General features: G+C 31.9%; 1 protein-coding gene across 1 annotated transcript; it reads right to left on the bottom strand.

The window, feature by feature from the left end:
* Nucleotides 1-225: 225 nt before the first annotated feature.
* LOC134238077 (multiple epidermal growth factor-like domains protein 6) lies at nucleotides 226-16,432 on the bottom strand (the record flags this gene model as incomplete). Its single annotated transcript, XM_062720204.1, has 5 exons — nucleotides 16,349-16,432; nucleotides 11,855-12,064; nucleotides 2,299-2,556; nucleotides 1,724-1,801; nucleotides 226-369 (listed from the first exon to the last, which is right to left on the bottom strand). Coding segments are annotated over exons 1-5 (748 nt in total), but the record flags the coding sequence as incomplete, so codon positions are not given.
* Between the last annotated feature and the right edge of the window lie 1,752 nt (nucleotides 16,433-18,184).

Below are 18,184 nucleotides of genomic sequence, written 5' to 3'. Positions count from 1 at the left end.
GAAACAAGATTGAAAAGTAAGCGGTCTTTACCAAGCGCTCTGTATCAAGAGAAGTTGATTTTAAAAATAATTCTTAACAACCTGATCAACAAATTGCAAGACCAGCAACAAAATAATTCCTAAACAGAACCAAAAAAGCAGAAAGAAGGAAATGTAAATGACGAGATCAGAATTCCGTTTCAATTTTCCTAAAATTCTCATGACGTAATATCTTTAAATGTATACCTAGATCACATCTTTTATCATTCCTCCATCCTGGTTCACAGTATCCGGAGAGACAGGCACCTGTCACCTTGTCACACGTTACATCGTTTGCACAATGTCCACACGATTGACTACAATTTCTTCCGTAGAATCCTTTTGGACATTCTATATAAAAATTTGGAATACGTTTAAAAATTGTTTCCTCTATCATTAATAAAAACTAAAAGGAGTCTAACATTTCCAATGTTTTAATGAACAGCCGTAAAAAAAATCCATGTTCGACTACAGGATGAGATATTGGACCTATCGTTGAGACGTTTGATCGTTTACGTCACAGGGCTAGAGGGGTCAACTAGATCTTATTTGCAACTTTGAGTTCCTTGGAACTGCAGTGCGGGTGAATTAACATCACATGTAAATATATATCAAAATAAAAAGTAAAAGGTATAACGAAACATTTATTGATTGTGCCCTCGGGCTATACGCGTTTTTTTTTTTACCTAACGGCCTCAGGCAAAAAGTTTGGCTTTTGGGTCCGACAAATTAAAGGCATGCTGCCCTCGGACCAGGTCAATAAACGTATGATTTTGTTTATTAACAATGCAAACTGTAAAATACATGAATAAAATAAATATTTTAATATCCTTTTCCTGCCTTGAATAGTTATCTCTCTAATTTCTATCTTTATGTTTTATGTCTGGAAGCTTTGTCCAAAAAGTAGTAATAACGGAGTATTAGAAATAGAAATTAAAAAAGAATAAAGTCTGCAAATAAACAGTAGAGCCTCATTCTGTGTGAAGTTCAACGTTTGGCATTTATCCCTTGTACTGAGGTCATTTTCGACAAGAGGAATTCGAGACAAAACCAAAAGATCTGAGATACAAGTCTTGATCAGCCTATTCGTTATTTTTCAGTGATGAAGACTGCATGTTCTTACCAATTGATTTATTTCAACATTTAATCTATATCAACAATGTTAACTCCATTTGAAGTTTTAAGCCTCTATATAAACAGAATTATTGCATAAACATTATCTAATTGGTAAGTTATAAATGATCTTATCAGACTAGAGGGTGAAAAGCCTGGGGAAAACAATTAAAAGAGGCAATCTTGACCTTTTAGATTTTGATCGAAAACACAGTAGAAGTTAATCAAAAAGTTTCACTGCAAACACCGGTAATTAAAAATTTTATCTGACAACTTTGTACATCTACTGTGTAATCAATGTTTCTGACCTCTACCTTGAACATTTTACATCGAAACTAATATCCTTTTTGAGGCTATGGAGACTTGTGATATAGAATTTTATTGCAAAACTATCAACGATTTCAAGAAAAAAATTGTTTAATCTTGACATATGACCTTTAAAATATAATAAAAATAGCGTCATTTTTATGTTTTAACGAGTTGTGATACAAAATTCAATTGCAAACTGTTTGAAAATGAAGATCAAAAAGGTACAGTAAGTCTTAAGTTCCGAGATTCAGTTCATTGTACTGTACTTTTAAGATCTACTTACCACAATCGGCTACAATATCGCAGTTTTCACAATTTTTACATGACGTACAGTCTGGGCCATAATAACCGATTTCACATCCTTTAAAATAAAATGCATTATCTCGTAAAATAAACTGAATAAAACAAGAAAGATACATCCATTCTAGCTATGATTTGACATTGCCTCCTACGATTTTTAACACTTAGTGTACAAGAAATCTTGCGCCGTAAATTACATAATTTGGCATTACGAGATCTGTAGCGTTATGGACAAAAACTAATATATAAGATCACAAGGCTACAGTTCTGCAGATATTTTTTCTGTACTAGTTTTTTAACAAATAAGGCACTTTATAACTTTGTTTTTCTGGTGAATATTGATATAATTTTAAAAAAAAGAGATAGTAAAAATAGAAGTCCTAGTTTACAAACTTAGGGATGTAAGAGTATAGCACTATTTGTAAATTTTTCAACTTGTTGAAAATGTGCGCTTAATATAACGCAACAAAAATCCTTTCAAATTACCAATATCCTTTCTTGTTCGTCTTTACAATGTACGTGAACAAGCAAAATATTTTGTAGATAATGTTTTCTTACCATAAATTTTTATTTCACATATTTCAAGGATAGCACCTGCAATTCCATGTTCATGATTTTCAGGAGCATCGTACGTTGTTATAATTCTGATAAATCTTGCTGTCATTTCACAAGAAATATTCTGTATGCTTGGAGGTACTGTTTCATCTGGCGTGTTATCTTTGTGACATTGTGTCCAGTCTTGAGTATCAGATGCATTGAATACTTCTAGGCTATATTTCCTAAACCGGTAGGGTTTCCAGTCCTTTTCATCGGTTCCTAAATAATGACAATACATTGTAAAATATTACTTTCATGTATTTATATTTCCAATCATAATTGTATATTTTTCTATACAATGATGAAAATGTAATTAAACAGAAAAAGACTTTTGAGAACAGTTTGATAAGTATAAAAATAATGTCCAATAAATTGAAAATGCAAAAAAAACTAGTGCTAATTGTAACGGGGTCCGTTACAGATGTTCCCAAAACGCTCCCCATGTCCCTTTTCGTGCCTTATTCCTCTAAGACCTTTTATTAATATGCTAAGTATCCAAGGATTTCATTTAGGATAATAAAAGTTACAATGATATCAGCTACGAGGGTTGTCCCGTAAAATCGTGGAAAAGTTGTCTCGCATGAATAATAATCATTACTCCGTTCTGAAATTTTCACTACTTCTTAGTACATATTTTCTTAATAAATATAGCAAATTTCAAATAGATATATGCATAAATAAACGAATTGTGAGATTTAATATTATGTATTGTAACGGATGATAACGTCAAAGTGCCTAAAACAGCGTCAGGTACCTCAAGTTTCATCTTTGCAACTAAAAATAAAGTTGGATAAGTCCCACTTAACAATATTCCAATATCACTCAACTAATAGACAATCTTATATTGATGCGGTCAACATTGACAGCGTCTTTAGCTATTACAATTGTAGTTTGTCTGTATGTCTTGTACTACCTCGGGACTCGATTAAGAAAGACTTTACTCAGAAAACTCCCATTTCATTTATATACCAAAAATTTGGCAATTTTTTGGGATTTTTTTTTCTGTATTCTTTTAAAGTTTTATACGGCGTTATTACTCCATCTAAATCCTATAGTGAACTGATATCCGGTGCGCCGTAAAGTCACCAAACGTCACCATTTTTTGTGTGTTGTGTTTACCACTTTCCCATTTCAAAAGCTAGGAAAATGTCAAAAATTGACAAAATGCATTGAAAATTTGAAGAAGACAACAAAATAAATTTTTTGAATTGAATAAGGATTATTATTACCCTAATCTTATCTATTTAAATCTTTTGTTTCAAATCAATACTCCTGTATTCTCTTATAAAACCTTCGTTATTTTGACTGTGCGCCGTAGGGCCTTACCCTGTGCACATTCAAGCATTATAAAATCTATATTTTTGCGTATATTTTATCAAAAACATTATAATTAACTTAAATATGATAAAATAAACATTCAATGAAAATTTCAGCTTAATACGTCTATTATTTTTTGAGAAAAACGCTTTGTCCACGATTTTATGGGACAATCCTCGTATATATCGTTTAACGTTTTGCATGCGCGCACACGTACATGTACATACTATATGCAAGATGATTATGGCATGTTGGTTAAGCGAGTAACATATCTTTCTATCCCGCGAATCAAAGAAAAAAAATACATGTTATATAAAGTTACCATTTTTTCAAGCATTTGTCATTTTTTAATATATTGATTCACATTTTATTTCTCTACTTATTTTAACCTCGGGCTCCAAGTTGGTTTTATTCCGACGACAAGGCAGGGTTATTAAAGTCGACTAAGGGTACAGTCCCTGAAACGTTCTACTTTCCCATTTTTCCTTTCGCTCACCGATCGTTCACCGTTCGTTCAGCGTTCGTTCACCTTTCGTTCAGCGTGCGTTCACTGTTCGCTCTCCGTTCACAGTATTGCGTTCACCGTTCACCATGCGCTCGCGTTCACTGTTCACAAAACGTTCACTGTTCGCTGTTCGTTCCGTTTACTTTGCGTTCACCTTGCGTTCACCGTTCACTTATCGTTCAGTCTTTATTGTCATTCGGAAATCCGAAGTGAAAGACTTATCTTTTTGATGGTAAGGATTACACGTTTTTTAATTAAATAACTTAGATATCGTGTTTGAAGAATAATTATTTCATTGCAAAAATTATCTATGGTATTTATATTTTTATTGTCATAACTCAGCTGTTACTTTATTCATGAAATTTCCCTGGAAAATAATACATTGAGTACCTACTGCACATGTATGTAGAACGATGCTAAAATATTAAATTTAAAAAAAAGACAATGTACAAATGCTTTACGCACGGCAAGAATTTGTTGTAATGTTAAAGACGACAAATCACCAATGGATGTATAATGATTAATGCAAGTCTTTTACAAGACATAAATACACAAAAAAAATATTCCTACAGTAACATGTGTTTCAAACTACACGTAGGTCTTAGAATTATGAACAGTACTGCAAATGTTCAGTTAATTAAATATATTTAGAGCTAATTAAATTGATAATGTGGTTTTAAATTTTAGAAAGCACCAACTTTTTAAAATAATCTTTTATTAGAGATGGAAAATTCCTTCCTTCACCGTACCCAAATATATGTTTACCATTTAAGTATAATTAAGCCCCACCCCCACCCCCGGTGCCTTTTCTCCCGAAATAAAATTCTTAGTATTTTCAGTACATTTTACTTAATATCAAATGTGTATTGTTACTCAAAAAAATCAGTCTTAAAACCAACACCAAACAATCATTAAACAATATTATTTTAGAATAAATTTGTGCCAACAGTAGTATTTTCTAAACGAAATACGGCTTACATGTAATACTGATTTAAGATTTCAAAGAATTATCAATAATTCATTTATTGACTTTTTCTGGAACTAAATACAAGTAAGACTTTTCTTAATGTTTTAGATTATAAATAATTATTTAGGTTATTCTCAGACTTAAGAAAACGGATTTGTTTGTTCTATCAGAAGGTGTACATGTAGGTGGACCGTTGAATTTGATTGAATAGGATTTCATAATATGCAGAAAGTGGAATACGATTGGAAAAAAAAGCAGAATGAAAAGACTTAAATTACAAGTTATATCCATGTTTCCATTGATTCGATCGTACTTGCGAATCTCTAAAAATGATGTATCAATTTTTCATTTGCAGAAATTTTCAAAAATTAAGCTCCAGAGCTAAATACTGATAAACAAATTCCCGAAACCTATGTCATGTGCATGTACATTCGCCGACGAAATATTTATGTAAGCTTTAAGAAATGTTTATTTGTAAAAAAAAAAAAAAAGTATTTATTTTTGGTATTTCAAAATTTTCAAAGTATCTTGACCACAGTAACCAGTAAACAAGAATGAAAATCAGAGAAAAAAAACATTAAACATCTAAACTGTACGGTTTATCACAATAGGGCACACTATTTGACGAGTACATAATACACATACGACTTACTATATTGTTTGTATACAAGCGATAATTAGTTCGTTCATGTATATACCGCGTACAATGTAATTAATTCATTCTATAAGTAGTAGTTTTATCTTCTGAAGTCCACATTATTTTATTAGTTAAAAGAATAAGCATATTTACTATATAAATAGATTAATTTTATATTCAAACTACACGCGTTCGGTAATACATTTGTAAATACACATGTTTTACGGCAATTAAAATCGTGTTATAAAATAAAACATAGGAACAGAAAAAATGATTTTATTATTTATTTATTTTTTTATTTATCTATTGTTAATATTAAAGCACCAGAAATTAGAATTATAGAATAATAGAATAATTTCAATGCAAGGAAAAGATCGGAGGTATTCCGAATAAATCGTTCATCTTGCGTTCACCGTTCGTTCACCGTTCACTTTGCGCTCGCGTTCGCGCTCCGTTCGCGTTCTGTGTTCACTCACCGTTCACCGTTCACCAAGTTGCGTACAGCGTTCGCACATCGTTCACTCACCGTTCGCTCTGCGTTCGTTCATCGTTCGGGTGGGAAAGTAGAACGTTTCAGGGACTGTATCATGCCAATAGCTAACCAATGAAAATGAATTTATTCAGTAGTAGTTCCATACATAGAAAAGGGATTTTCCTTTCTGTTCAGAATTTTTTTTATATTTCCTCTCAGGCCATTTTGACAACTCCGGTACCTGTGCCTAATAAATTTTATATACGTTGTAAATAAATATATAAAGGTTTTTGACCANAACTATNCATTTTTACCAATGCATAGNAGGCTACTTTCTGGGATTCACAAGAGATGTTTATAAAGACTTTCGTGTCAGCTAATGTGACCAATATTGTTTAACACATTCTTATTAATATTTTTTCAAGAACGCAAATACCTGATTATTTTACGAAGTTACATGTATATTGATTTTTAATATACCGAAAATTGCTCTTTATGGGGATTGCTTAATTAAAAAAAATCAAAAAAAAAATTCAATGGAAAAATAAACGAAAAAAAATCAAAAAAAATTCAAAGGAAAAATAAACAAAGGATGCTTGGTATTAAAATATTATTTAAAATCAGTAGAATTGAATGCTATTAACGAAATCTGAATACATAGGCTATAAAAGGCTTATATACAAACTTTGTTCATCTGCACTTTAATTTTAAGCATGACAGGATTTGTAATTTTTTCCGTATAAATTAATAATTTCTATATACTTTGGAAACTCAAATCAAATATTTTGATATACTTTCCTTGAGCTCTTTTCTGCAGTTTTCCTGAAATTTTATGTGGGACCGAGATGTTATTTGAGTTTAACAGCGATTTTCTACGTTGCAATTAATTTGATTTGTTCGGTTGTTGCGGAAGGGGGGATTTCTTTTCTTAACCTATTTAACGTTGGAGTTAAATCTTGTATCTTACTTCAAGAACTTAAGATTGATTGTGACATTTGGGTGAAAGGTCAAGGTCATTAAAACCACCTCTTTACCTGTTTAACTTTTATCATGCCAACCGTAATAAACTCTGAAAGGTGTTTCTAGATACTTGTACATGTACTTCATGTTTCTTTTTACCCTTGGGTCAAGGACAAAGGTTAAGGTCGATTTCAAGTTAATAGGTCAAGGTGATTTTGGTTAATAGCTAATATCAACATTTTATTCAGGTAACTAGTGACCTTGACCCCAGTTTCAAGGGTAAAAAGATCTGCATGCTTCAGTATGTTACATATCTTGACATTTAGAAGTTCTTAATTCTGCATAAACATCAAAAACTCAAGTATACTGTCGTTTAATGCATTGTGTGCGGGCGCATGTGCATGCACGTCCTTGCATTTACTTTTGAAATTAGTATAATGTAGGCATTCATTATATCTATTCATATTCGAAATTTCATCCTGTATTATTGAAAACCAAGAAAGCTGTAGGCATTTAAAGTTTTACAAATCAGATTGCAGCACACGTGGATGTGCATGCGTTCATGATTATTCTTATATATCATGCTGTAGATCTTCATAATATATGACTATGTTCAAAATTTCGAAGGATTTTGTCAGAAAACAAAAAAGATATTAAGACTTTTATTTTCAGCCAATCGGAGAGAAGAGCACGAGCATGCGCGTGAGATCTTGCTATTTTGACCATGTCATCATGTCTATACTACTAATATATCCTTATATTATGAGTTTTTAAGCATTTCCATAAAAAATTTAAAGAATTACGGCTATATCTATTATATTGGTCATTTCACCTGTTACACGAGTGCGCACACGCACGCACGTGCGCGCAAAATGACCTTCGTTCCGCACATCTACATAACATACCTAGTGACCCTAAAAAGGTTTCACCTAGGTCGGATTAGTAGTTTACCAGAACACTCGCGGACAAAAAAGTACAGGAGAACAATGAAGAAAATTCAAAAAAAGTAAAAACAATATGTTCCCAAACGCCGTTTGGGGAACATAAATATTTACAAAACATCCTTAAAGTCTTTACCATGTCAATATAATGATATTGGATAAAGACACGAATTAGATCGAGTGAGGTCGTGAATAAAACTGAAAATAAAACTAGAAAATCTGCTATTGCAAGCAATAGCATATGTCGCCCCGTACTGGACAAGACTTTCATTTTTATCATCACTAGAACAATAGTCCTTAAGCTAACAATTGAACAACCATCAAGTCGTATCAGTCCTTTCCATTGGAAACGGAAGACCTTAATTGGGTACATCCCACTAATTATTTTTAGAATCGGTAGGAGAAGAAAGTAGTGCAGGAAAATTACAAGTTCCTAAATTTGCAGACTTGCATAAAAGAAATCTGGCAGATGTACTGAACTGAGCCTCATACTTGTTAATTGGCAGTATCTTTCCTATTATAAAAGCTTGGCAAATGTGATTTATGAAGAAGATCAGCCGAATAATTTTGTGTATTATAACGACAGTGAGAACTCTGAAATTTCACTCTTTCACTTTCATTTTGAGAGGCTCTGCCGAAAAATCGAATCAGACATGCCACCATGAATTCGAGCATCTCTGTATTGCAGAGAGCTGATGTTTGTTATAAGATGATAAATCATGTGTAAACTTTCTCAGTTTAGCGGAATCATGAACATTTTCGGCGAGATGAATATTTGTATACAGTGGTGATCAAAGCTTCGCGAACCCGCAGGAGCGGATCCATGGATTTATGAATGAATAAAAACTATGGAAATGGCGTACCATTTTTTTTTATTTTTACTTGCACTATCTAATGAATTGAATAATATACAAGTAATAGATATACAAGAAAAGGCTAAATGATAATAAATGCAGTTGACAATCGTTATTTTTTTTTTATATAGATAAAATAAAATAATTATAAATTCAAGAGACAAAACAGAAGGAGAATGAATGATGGCAAAATATCACATGACGGGAACTGTATTTTATGAATGAAACTTTTAAAACGTTACTTGTAAGATGTATATGTTATATCTGTGTATTCTACCTGGCCGTGTGCTTCAAAAGGGGGGGGGGGGGTCGTCTTGAACATAGTACCTTAGCCATAACGTATGAACGGTAAATGATAGGGCTTTCGTATTTCAAATATGTAATCCTTGTGAAAAGAACTTTTATTGGATACGATGAACTTTGACCCTTTGACCTAGACCTTGGAGAACACATGTGTACATCTTAATCTTTTTTTCTGTTTTGTTTCTATGGCAACTGTGAGCGACTCATTACAATTATTTTAAAAGTAGAAATCACTTTGACACATTGCAAGGAATAAACATTGAAAGTTTCAAAACCATTGCCTGCGTAGTTATTGAGAAAATCGAAATTAATGAATTTTAACTTTCACCTGGTTTCCATGGCAATAATCGATTATTTGAAAATTTTAAATGCGAAGCGCACAACTACAGATACTAATCATTAACATAAGAAAAGTTTCATGACGAACGTTAAAGGGACCAGAGAGAACACTCTCGGACAAAATTTGTCGCTTTTTACAGGTTTCCATGGCAACGGAAGACATATTGGAACTGAACAACCTCACTGCACAACTACAACCAGTGATCGTCCTTTGAGGAAAGTTTCAGAAAGATTGTCCCAGCCATCTCCGAGAAACAGCCTGGATAAAAAAACATGCGTACAATATCAATATGTCGTCCCCGACTTCGTTCGGGGCGACATAACTATGATTTTTTCTCCTTGTCTGACACCTTTACCACAGTTTTAAAAAATCGGAAATCAAATATTTATAAACATTTCTTAAAATACTTTCCACATTTCTTTAAAAATACTGTATATATTTCAGTTGATATTTTTTTGAAATTTAAATAAAGATCCTCCGATTCTCAGGTTTAAAAAAAAATAAGGCTATGACTTATTGAAAATGCTTACAAAACGTTTTTGAATTCTGAAAGTAATGTGTTTTACCCACGATAAACCATCAAACTTCATATCTAAAGTTTGCCATATCATATACGGAAAATAAGTAAATCGCAAATATTTTTTTTCAGGAAATGTGACAAATTTCTCTTTGTCTGACAACTTAACTAGTGAGTACCTAGAACGATCAAAGGCATTTATACCTTCTGTTCAATCCTATTCACTGAATAGAATATATTTTAAACTACACCTTAACCACAGTTCTAAAAATCAGTAACCTCACAATTATAAACATCTCTTGATTTTTCACATTTCTTTGAAATTATTGTATACATTTCAATTAATGTTGTTTTATTTAACATAAGATACTTCGATCCCAAAATTCTGAAAATCAGGGATTGTCATTTGAAAATGCTTACAAATATGTCTTTGAATTCTCAAATTCATGTATTTTTACCCCCGATAATTCTTCAAACTTCATCTGTAAAGTTAATCATATTATATACGGAAAATTATTGAAAAATCCCAAATAAATTATCAGGAAATAAAAAACCAAAGTATGCATTCTTAAAGTGGGTCAAGATTACATATGTTAAGAATAGACAATAGTTTTCATGGTGAAATAATTCATTATAAGTACATGTATCTAGTGTATCTTTTTCTACTATAACATAAATTAACGGGGCCTATTTCAATTATTTGTACCATAAGGATTTTAATAATTTTTCGTTAATAAAGTTTTGCTAATATATTAATTTTGTTATTGATAAATTAAAAAAAAAACATCCCGATTTTTTCGGGTCCGTCACAGAAGTTGTCCAATTTTACAATTAGATCGCATGGGAATTTGTTGAAGAAGCGCCAAATTATCACATTTTATTTCAATATTTTTTGTATTTTTGCTCTAGAGATTTCCTTTTTAGTCAAGTAGATGTAATACAATTATTTAAATTGTGAAAGGATGATGTGACATAACTCCATCAGAGGCCCCCATTTCCATGACGAATTATATTTAATCTACGACGATTTTGTAAGTTTACAGACATGAGTGAATAAATACGCCTTTTAAATAGTTTCAATAGCTCCGACAAATTTTAGGTTTTTTATAAAACATACTTCAAAATCTATGATTTCTTTCATCCTATCACAGCAAAATTCGTCCTGGTTTGTGCAAATCTGTTCTTTTATGAAATAGAATTGGTGGGTCTTAGAACAATAGAGGATATGAATGTCCAAGGAATCTATCGTATATGGCAATGTTATCATTTTGCACATAGAAGCTTACCAAAAACAATTTTCCACTGATGACAGAACGATAAAACATGCTAAAAAGCGTTTTTTTCCAGCCTAATTACACCCCTTTCGCGTTATTGCCCTTTTATAAATTTTTTGTCCATTCATTGACATTTAAATTTTTGTCAGTTTACCGGGATCGGTATGTATTCCCATCCTTCAAAATAGTTGACCATCTTGATTTGACTTGGTGTAGGCGAAGGAGAAAAGAAACACGGGCCTCCTGATCACAAATTCAAGAGATTGCCCTACCACATCTGATTTTCTTAAACATCTCAAATCGAGTTAAGAATGAAATACATGTAAAAAGATACAAATGTAACCAACAAATATTGTGCCCAAAAGTCAATTCAAGCAACAGAAAATGAGAGCATTTTGAATAGGATCATAGTGAAAAGAAACATATTTACCATCATTTCTATAAAAGATTGTTACGTTTTTCAGTCTATATTTTTTTCCAAGGTCCACCATAACCCATGCTGGCCCTGTTTCGTTTTCAGCTGTATGTGAGCACCTATTGAAGAACTGAAGGTTATCCCCGTCGATCACTTTATCTGCTCTTAAAGCACCTCTTGTAGAGCTCTGTGTTGCTGTACATTTATTTGGTACACATATGTTATCTGTGGATTGTTAAAATTTGATAACTTTTAGTATATCTAGCGACATCAAGTTTCTAACAGTTATGGCAAAATAGATCACGTACTTTCTGGTAAATTATGGATATTTCAGTTTGTGTATATTTAACTTACAATTCTCAAAATAGTTGCGTTCATATTTTTAAAAGAAACTTTGGCATTGATATCGATTGAACTTTAAAACAAAAGACACATAGATATCGATTATATTATAGACCAAAAAAAAAAAAACCAAATTATTCGATGTGATTCATGTGTACCTTGATTATGTCAACAACAATTAGTTTTCATCACATGTGCCCTAAACATTATTTGCTTCCCTTGAATTTTTTCATGGGTTATTTGAAGAAGGGTAAGGAATTCCATATTTGAATTTTAAAATTGTAGCATACAAGCTAGTGTTAGTGATTATGCATGATGCCAGAACGGGCTTGCAAAGCAATAACGTGTGTCCAAAGATTTATTTCTGAGTAAAACTGTCGGTTCCCAAAGAGAAGTATGACAACAATGGAATACATACGAAAGCCCAGAAGGCTCATTCGAGATTCGAAATACGAGATTCGAAATTCGAGATTCGAAATTCGATTTCGAGATTCAAGATCCAAATTAACCAATCAAAAGGCAGGTTCAATTTTGATTACTCCCATTTATTATGTTTTACTATCAAGAAATCGTTGAATATATTCATATCAAATGGGTCATTTGCTTAAATGATAATGCAAGAAAAAAAGATATATGTATTAAAACGAAATAAAAAGGAACTTTAGGTTACATTTTAGAAAATATATATAAATTCTTATTTTTCATCATTAAACAAAACAATACATAGGTATATAGAATATTATATGGTCTTATCGTTGATTTTTTTTTAATAAGAACACTGATGAGGGAGAAAATTATTATTTATATGAAATACTAATGAGGGTACATTTCTTTACATTGTGCCCCCCAATAATTTTATATTTTTGCCGATATATAAAATACTATAGAAATCATAATTACTATATGCTTGTGCCCCCTCAATAAAACATCTGATGACTTTTTTTGCTTTGTTTTTGGTTGTCAAGAAAGTTTTGGTAGTTGAAAACTGAAAATGTATGGCTGCCCCCCCCCCCCCCCAACCCAATAAAGAGCATTATGGTTTTACTAGTAAACTTGAGTCTTTGACCAAGTTGGGCGAGACCCGAACGGTTTCCTTTTAAATATTTATCGAATATATATTTATTGTATCTATGCATCGCAAGATTGACAATGAATGTTGATAACCACATATTTGGTTTCCATCTTCTTCTCTGTCCGTGTAGATACTGCTGGAAACACGAGGAGCATTTATCGACTGATATTTACTACAAACCAACAGATACCCATCAATACCTTCACTTTAGTTCCTGCCATCCAAGCCATACAAAACGCTCAATTCCTTATAACTTAGCAAGACGAATCTGCACTATAGTTAGTGACAAAGAAATAAGAGATAAACGTCTAAGTGAATTAAAGACGTTTCGCTTCAACAGTATTATCCTATGGGTATCATTGAAGACGGAATCAAAGAGGCAATAAAACTGGACAGAGAATACCTTATAAATCCAACCAGAAGTCAAACTTCAGATTTAAAGATATTACCTTTGGTCACTACTCACAATCCGAGAAACAAGAATATTACTTCAACCGTTCGTCAACTAAACAATGTTCTAAAAACCGATGAGGAAATGGCCAAAGTTTTAGAAAAGTATAAGTTTATCAACAGCAAACGACAACCAAGGAATCTACGAAGGATATTATGCGAATCCTCATTCCACCAGCAACACTTATATTCAGTGAAGAAGTGTTCCGATCTCTGTTGTGGAACCAGCAATTACATGAAAACTGGAAGTACCTTTAATTTCGGGAATAAAGACTTTACCGTAAAGGCAGACATGACATGCGAGTCTAAAAACGTTATTTATTGTATTACATGTGCAGGATGTGGACAACTCTATATTGGGGAAACTGGAACCACACTACGTACACGTATCCGCATACACAAACAGCACATTAACCAACCTGAATACCGTAAAATAAATTTAAGCGGACATCTTGATATTTGTGGCCGGGGACAATTTTCAGTTTTTCCGTTTTACCAACTTTATACAGACAATGTGGTGCAAAGACGAGAAAAAGAGAAATACTTTATAAAACTGTTAAAACCATCACTAAATAGTTCACTTTAGACATTTTTATATTTTTGTAAAACACTGACATTTGTATGCAAACAATATGCTTATTTTCTTTTAACTCATGTAAAAGTTTCCTCTTTCAGTATTGTGACGTCATTGTATTGTTTTTGACGTTACCACCAGATAACGTTATTACGTCACAAGTTTAAATTGTTTAAAACGTCTGAAGAAAACAATGAAAGCGCTTACGTTTTAACAAGTGTTGCCTTTTTATTTTATTTTAATATATATATATATATATATATATATATATATATATATATATATATATATATATATATATATATATATATATATATATATATATATATATATATATACTTAAATAAACAAAAATAGAATGCTGCTGTCCAAATTAAATAAAATATTTACTGTTAGCGATTTCAGCCATGTTGGCTCTTCAGACAGTTATAAAAAAATTCAAAACGTTGTCAAAAACGTTGCTAATGACGTCGTGATAATTTTAGCCATTATGACGTCACAATGTAGTTTGTAGTAGCGGTTGCATGAACTTTTTCAATGCAGTCAAAGAATGTTTAATTTAAAAAGCATAGAAATAAAATAAGTTTTGTGAATTATATATAATGTCATTTGCAATTCAGTTTTTGTTTTATAATGTAGTCCTCTTTGGTAGCACGGGCGATTTCATCCGATGTCCACATTTTGTAGAACGGAAAAATCTTAAATTTCCCTTTACCACACTCGGCGAAATGTTCTGAACAAGGGGTGCATCTGACAGTTTCGTCCCGTATATGTTGTTTGTGTACCCTCACTCGTGCGTTAAGTTGATTTGTCTGCCCTATATAATATTCGCCACAGGTTGGGCATGTTGCACAGTAAATCATTCAGGAGGGCGAACAAATTACACTTAAAAACGGAAAAGTTTTAAAACCGAATACCAGTATGAATTGTAAATTTTCAAATCAGATTTTTTTTTTACTTCCATGGACTTATCTAATCCATAATAATACATATACTTCGAATTCTGTTTATTAAAACAATATAAATGTAACCTTTAAGATAAGATAAACTACGTGTATCTCAAACACAGGATCTGGAATAACTTTAGCTATTCTAAAAATTGCTAAAGTTATATGTTGTAATGCTCAAAGACAAAATTATTCTGATATTCTTGCGGGGTATGGAATTCAAATGAAACAATTTTGAATAAAGTTATATATGATATATAAATTCTACATACATGTACATACATGACCCTAAGAAGCATTTTGTGGTGGGGATTCAATTTCGGTTGGAAGGGGAAGAAAGCAAAAACAAAAAATACATTTAGATGAATAAAATGGAAAAACATTAAGTAGTTACATTTTAGGTTTTCTATCGTTTATTTACTGGCAAATTATTTTTCGCAAGGGGGGGGGGGGTAATGTTCTTTTTTGGCCTAATATTATAGTTTGTTTTTAACTGTGAGGATTTGCATTACGTCACGATCTTTTTTGTCAGATGCATCCAGAATAAACAATTCACGTGATTGGTCAACTCATATTATCAACATTGACACGGAAATAGACTGTTACACGAGCAAATCAGGGATAAGAAGAAAATTCCAGTTGGTTAGGAGGCGTGTGCTATTTATCTTGAGTGCAGCTATGAAATAGATCACGACGTAACTTAAAACTTCACCCTCAACTGCAAATAATAATATAGTCAAAAAGAATTGTTCTATCACTAAAAACCGTTTTTCTTTAAATATCCTTCGGTTTTTAGCTAAAATATGTACTGTCGCCAGTTTCACTTTAGACTTAAGACATGTATCGAGTTGTCTTAAGATTATGATAAGCCTTAAGATTATCATAAGATATGATAGTTTTGTGAAACAGCTATGGCGCAATCTTAAGATAATTTTCGGTCTTAAGACAGATCTTAATCATAAGACAGCTTTGTGAAACTGGCCCCAGCTGGAAAAAACGTCAGATATGTTGGGCTTTATTGAAAAACGAATAATATCTTTGAAAAAAAATGTAATTATCTATATTAATTAAGTCATCTTTTGTTATAAATTTCCATTGTCAAATTTTATCTTCAAAAAACTTACTGTAGCAGTGAATAACTGCTGGAAACAAAATAAACCACGTCCACGACTGGGCAGCCATTTCAAAAAAAGGAGGAAGTAAAACAAAAGTAAACTCTATGAAAAAAAATACATTCCTCTAAAAATTTCTGTCAACTTAAAATACGTATAGTGAGAATCTACTCAAAATCTTTAGTATATGCACTTATGAATATTAGTAATCGTGAAGGCATAGTGGCGATTTCAAGTAAATATGACTCAATTTGTTTTGTTAATATGTGGAACATTTAAGTGACGAGATATTTATAAAACTCAAAACTTTAAACAATTTTGTAATCTGAAGAAAAATCTTCCTGTTTGTTTGTATCAAATGGATTTTTTTAAAAATTCTAAACGATTATACTATATGAAGATGAAATTTGCTATTCGTTTGTACCAAATCGTGTTTCTTTACTTCAATTACTCATTTAAGGAAGCTGAGCAAGAATATAATTGCATAGTTAACCATGAAAATCCTTCTCTTTCAAAACCATACTCTTGTTTTCTTTTGGTTATAAATCTTGTTGATGATAAAGACTTGAGTTGTGAATTAATGTACAATAAAGAAAAAATATAGCAAAACTACACTTTTTCTAAACAAATATTTAAAGCTGATAGTATACTTGTATGTAGATATATAAAGAGGTCATTCAAACAATGCATTGCATTATGAAATAATTTACTATATATATTTTTATGTCATTATCAGATTTAATAGAATTTTAATGAAACGTTAGCGTCATTTAATTGATTGATTGATTTTGTACTGTTTAACTCCCTCTCCAGAATATTTCACTGATATGGAGACGTCACCATTGCCGGTGATGGGCTGCAAATCTAGGTCTATGCTCGGCACGCACGGCCTTTGAGCAGGAAGGGATCTTTATCGTGCCACACCTGCTGTGACAAGGGGCCTCGATCTCATCCGAATGACCGTCCCATTTGATCAAACGCAGAAGGAAACTGCTCAAATTACTAAAAATGCTTTGATACATGAAATTATGTTGAACTTCAATTTCTTCAAATATTATGACAAAGTACAACACTTTCTTTGAATGTTTTTATATGACCTTGATATAAATACTTTTTTTAAATTCTTAATTTGCAATCAGTTTAATTAACGTTAACCCTCTTCCCCGCAGTAAAGCATTTTAACGCATATACGATTTCTTACATGTATTTCAAACGCAAAATCACGCATATACTGTTTCCCCTCAATCAAGCATTTTCACGCACTTTAAAAAGTTCATTTAATCGTTAATTTAATACCAATATCTTACTATTTTATACTTGCAAAAATCACATCAAAGAAGAAAAGTTCTTTTGTATTAAAATATTGCGTTATAATATTATTTACGCTAAACTTTAGAGAAACGTGTACCACGCTAGAAGGTGCTTGAGGGAAAATGGTAAATTTCTTTTTCTTTGACCTTAATATTTAGTGTATGTTGCATAACAGTTCAGTAAGTTGTTAAGAGTTAAGCATCACAAAGAGCCACGGTTCTCTTGTGCAATAAGAGTTTTTATGTGCCTGATCTAAATGACTTATAAGAAACCTATTCGATTAAATATAAAATTTTCCGTCTCCAAAGTTCCAGTACGTAATAATGATAACTGTACACGAGTGTACGATTTTGTCCTAGTTAACACCATGATAAACAAGAGGCCCTTGGGCCTTTTAGGTCACATGAGAATCATCCAACAACTGTTAAATGATAGAATTTGGCTCAAGTTTTAATGTAGATGTTAGGGCATTCACAATTTTGAAAGATGCCAGCAGTCTGGCACCATTGCTAATCATAACAATGAACTTTGCAATTA

This window comes from Saccostrea cucullata, unplaced genomic scaffold, assembly GCF_032062105.1.
Source record: "Saccostrea cucullata isolate Sc308-1 unplaced genomic scaffold, CSIRO_AGI_Scuc_v1 ctg9735, whole genome shotgun sequence".
NCBI lineage: Eukaryota > Metazoa > Mollusca > Bivalvia > Ostreida > Ostreidae > Saccostrea > Saccostrea cuccullata.
The sequence above is the reverse complement of the archived record's forward strand: the minus strand, read 5'-3'. Positions and strand labels throughout refer to the sequence as shown.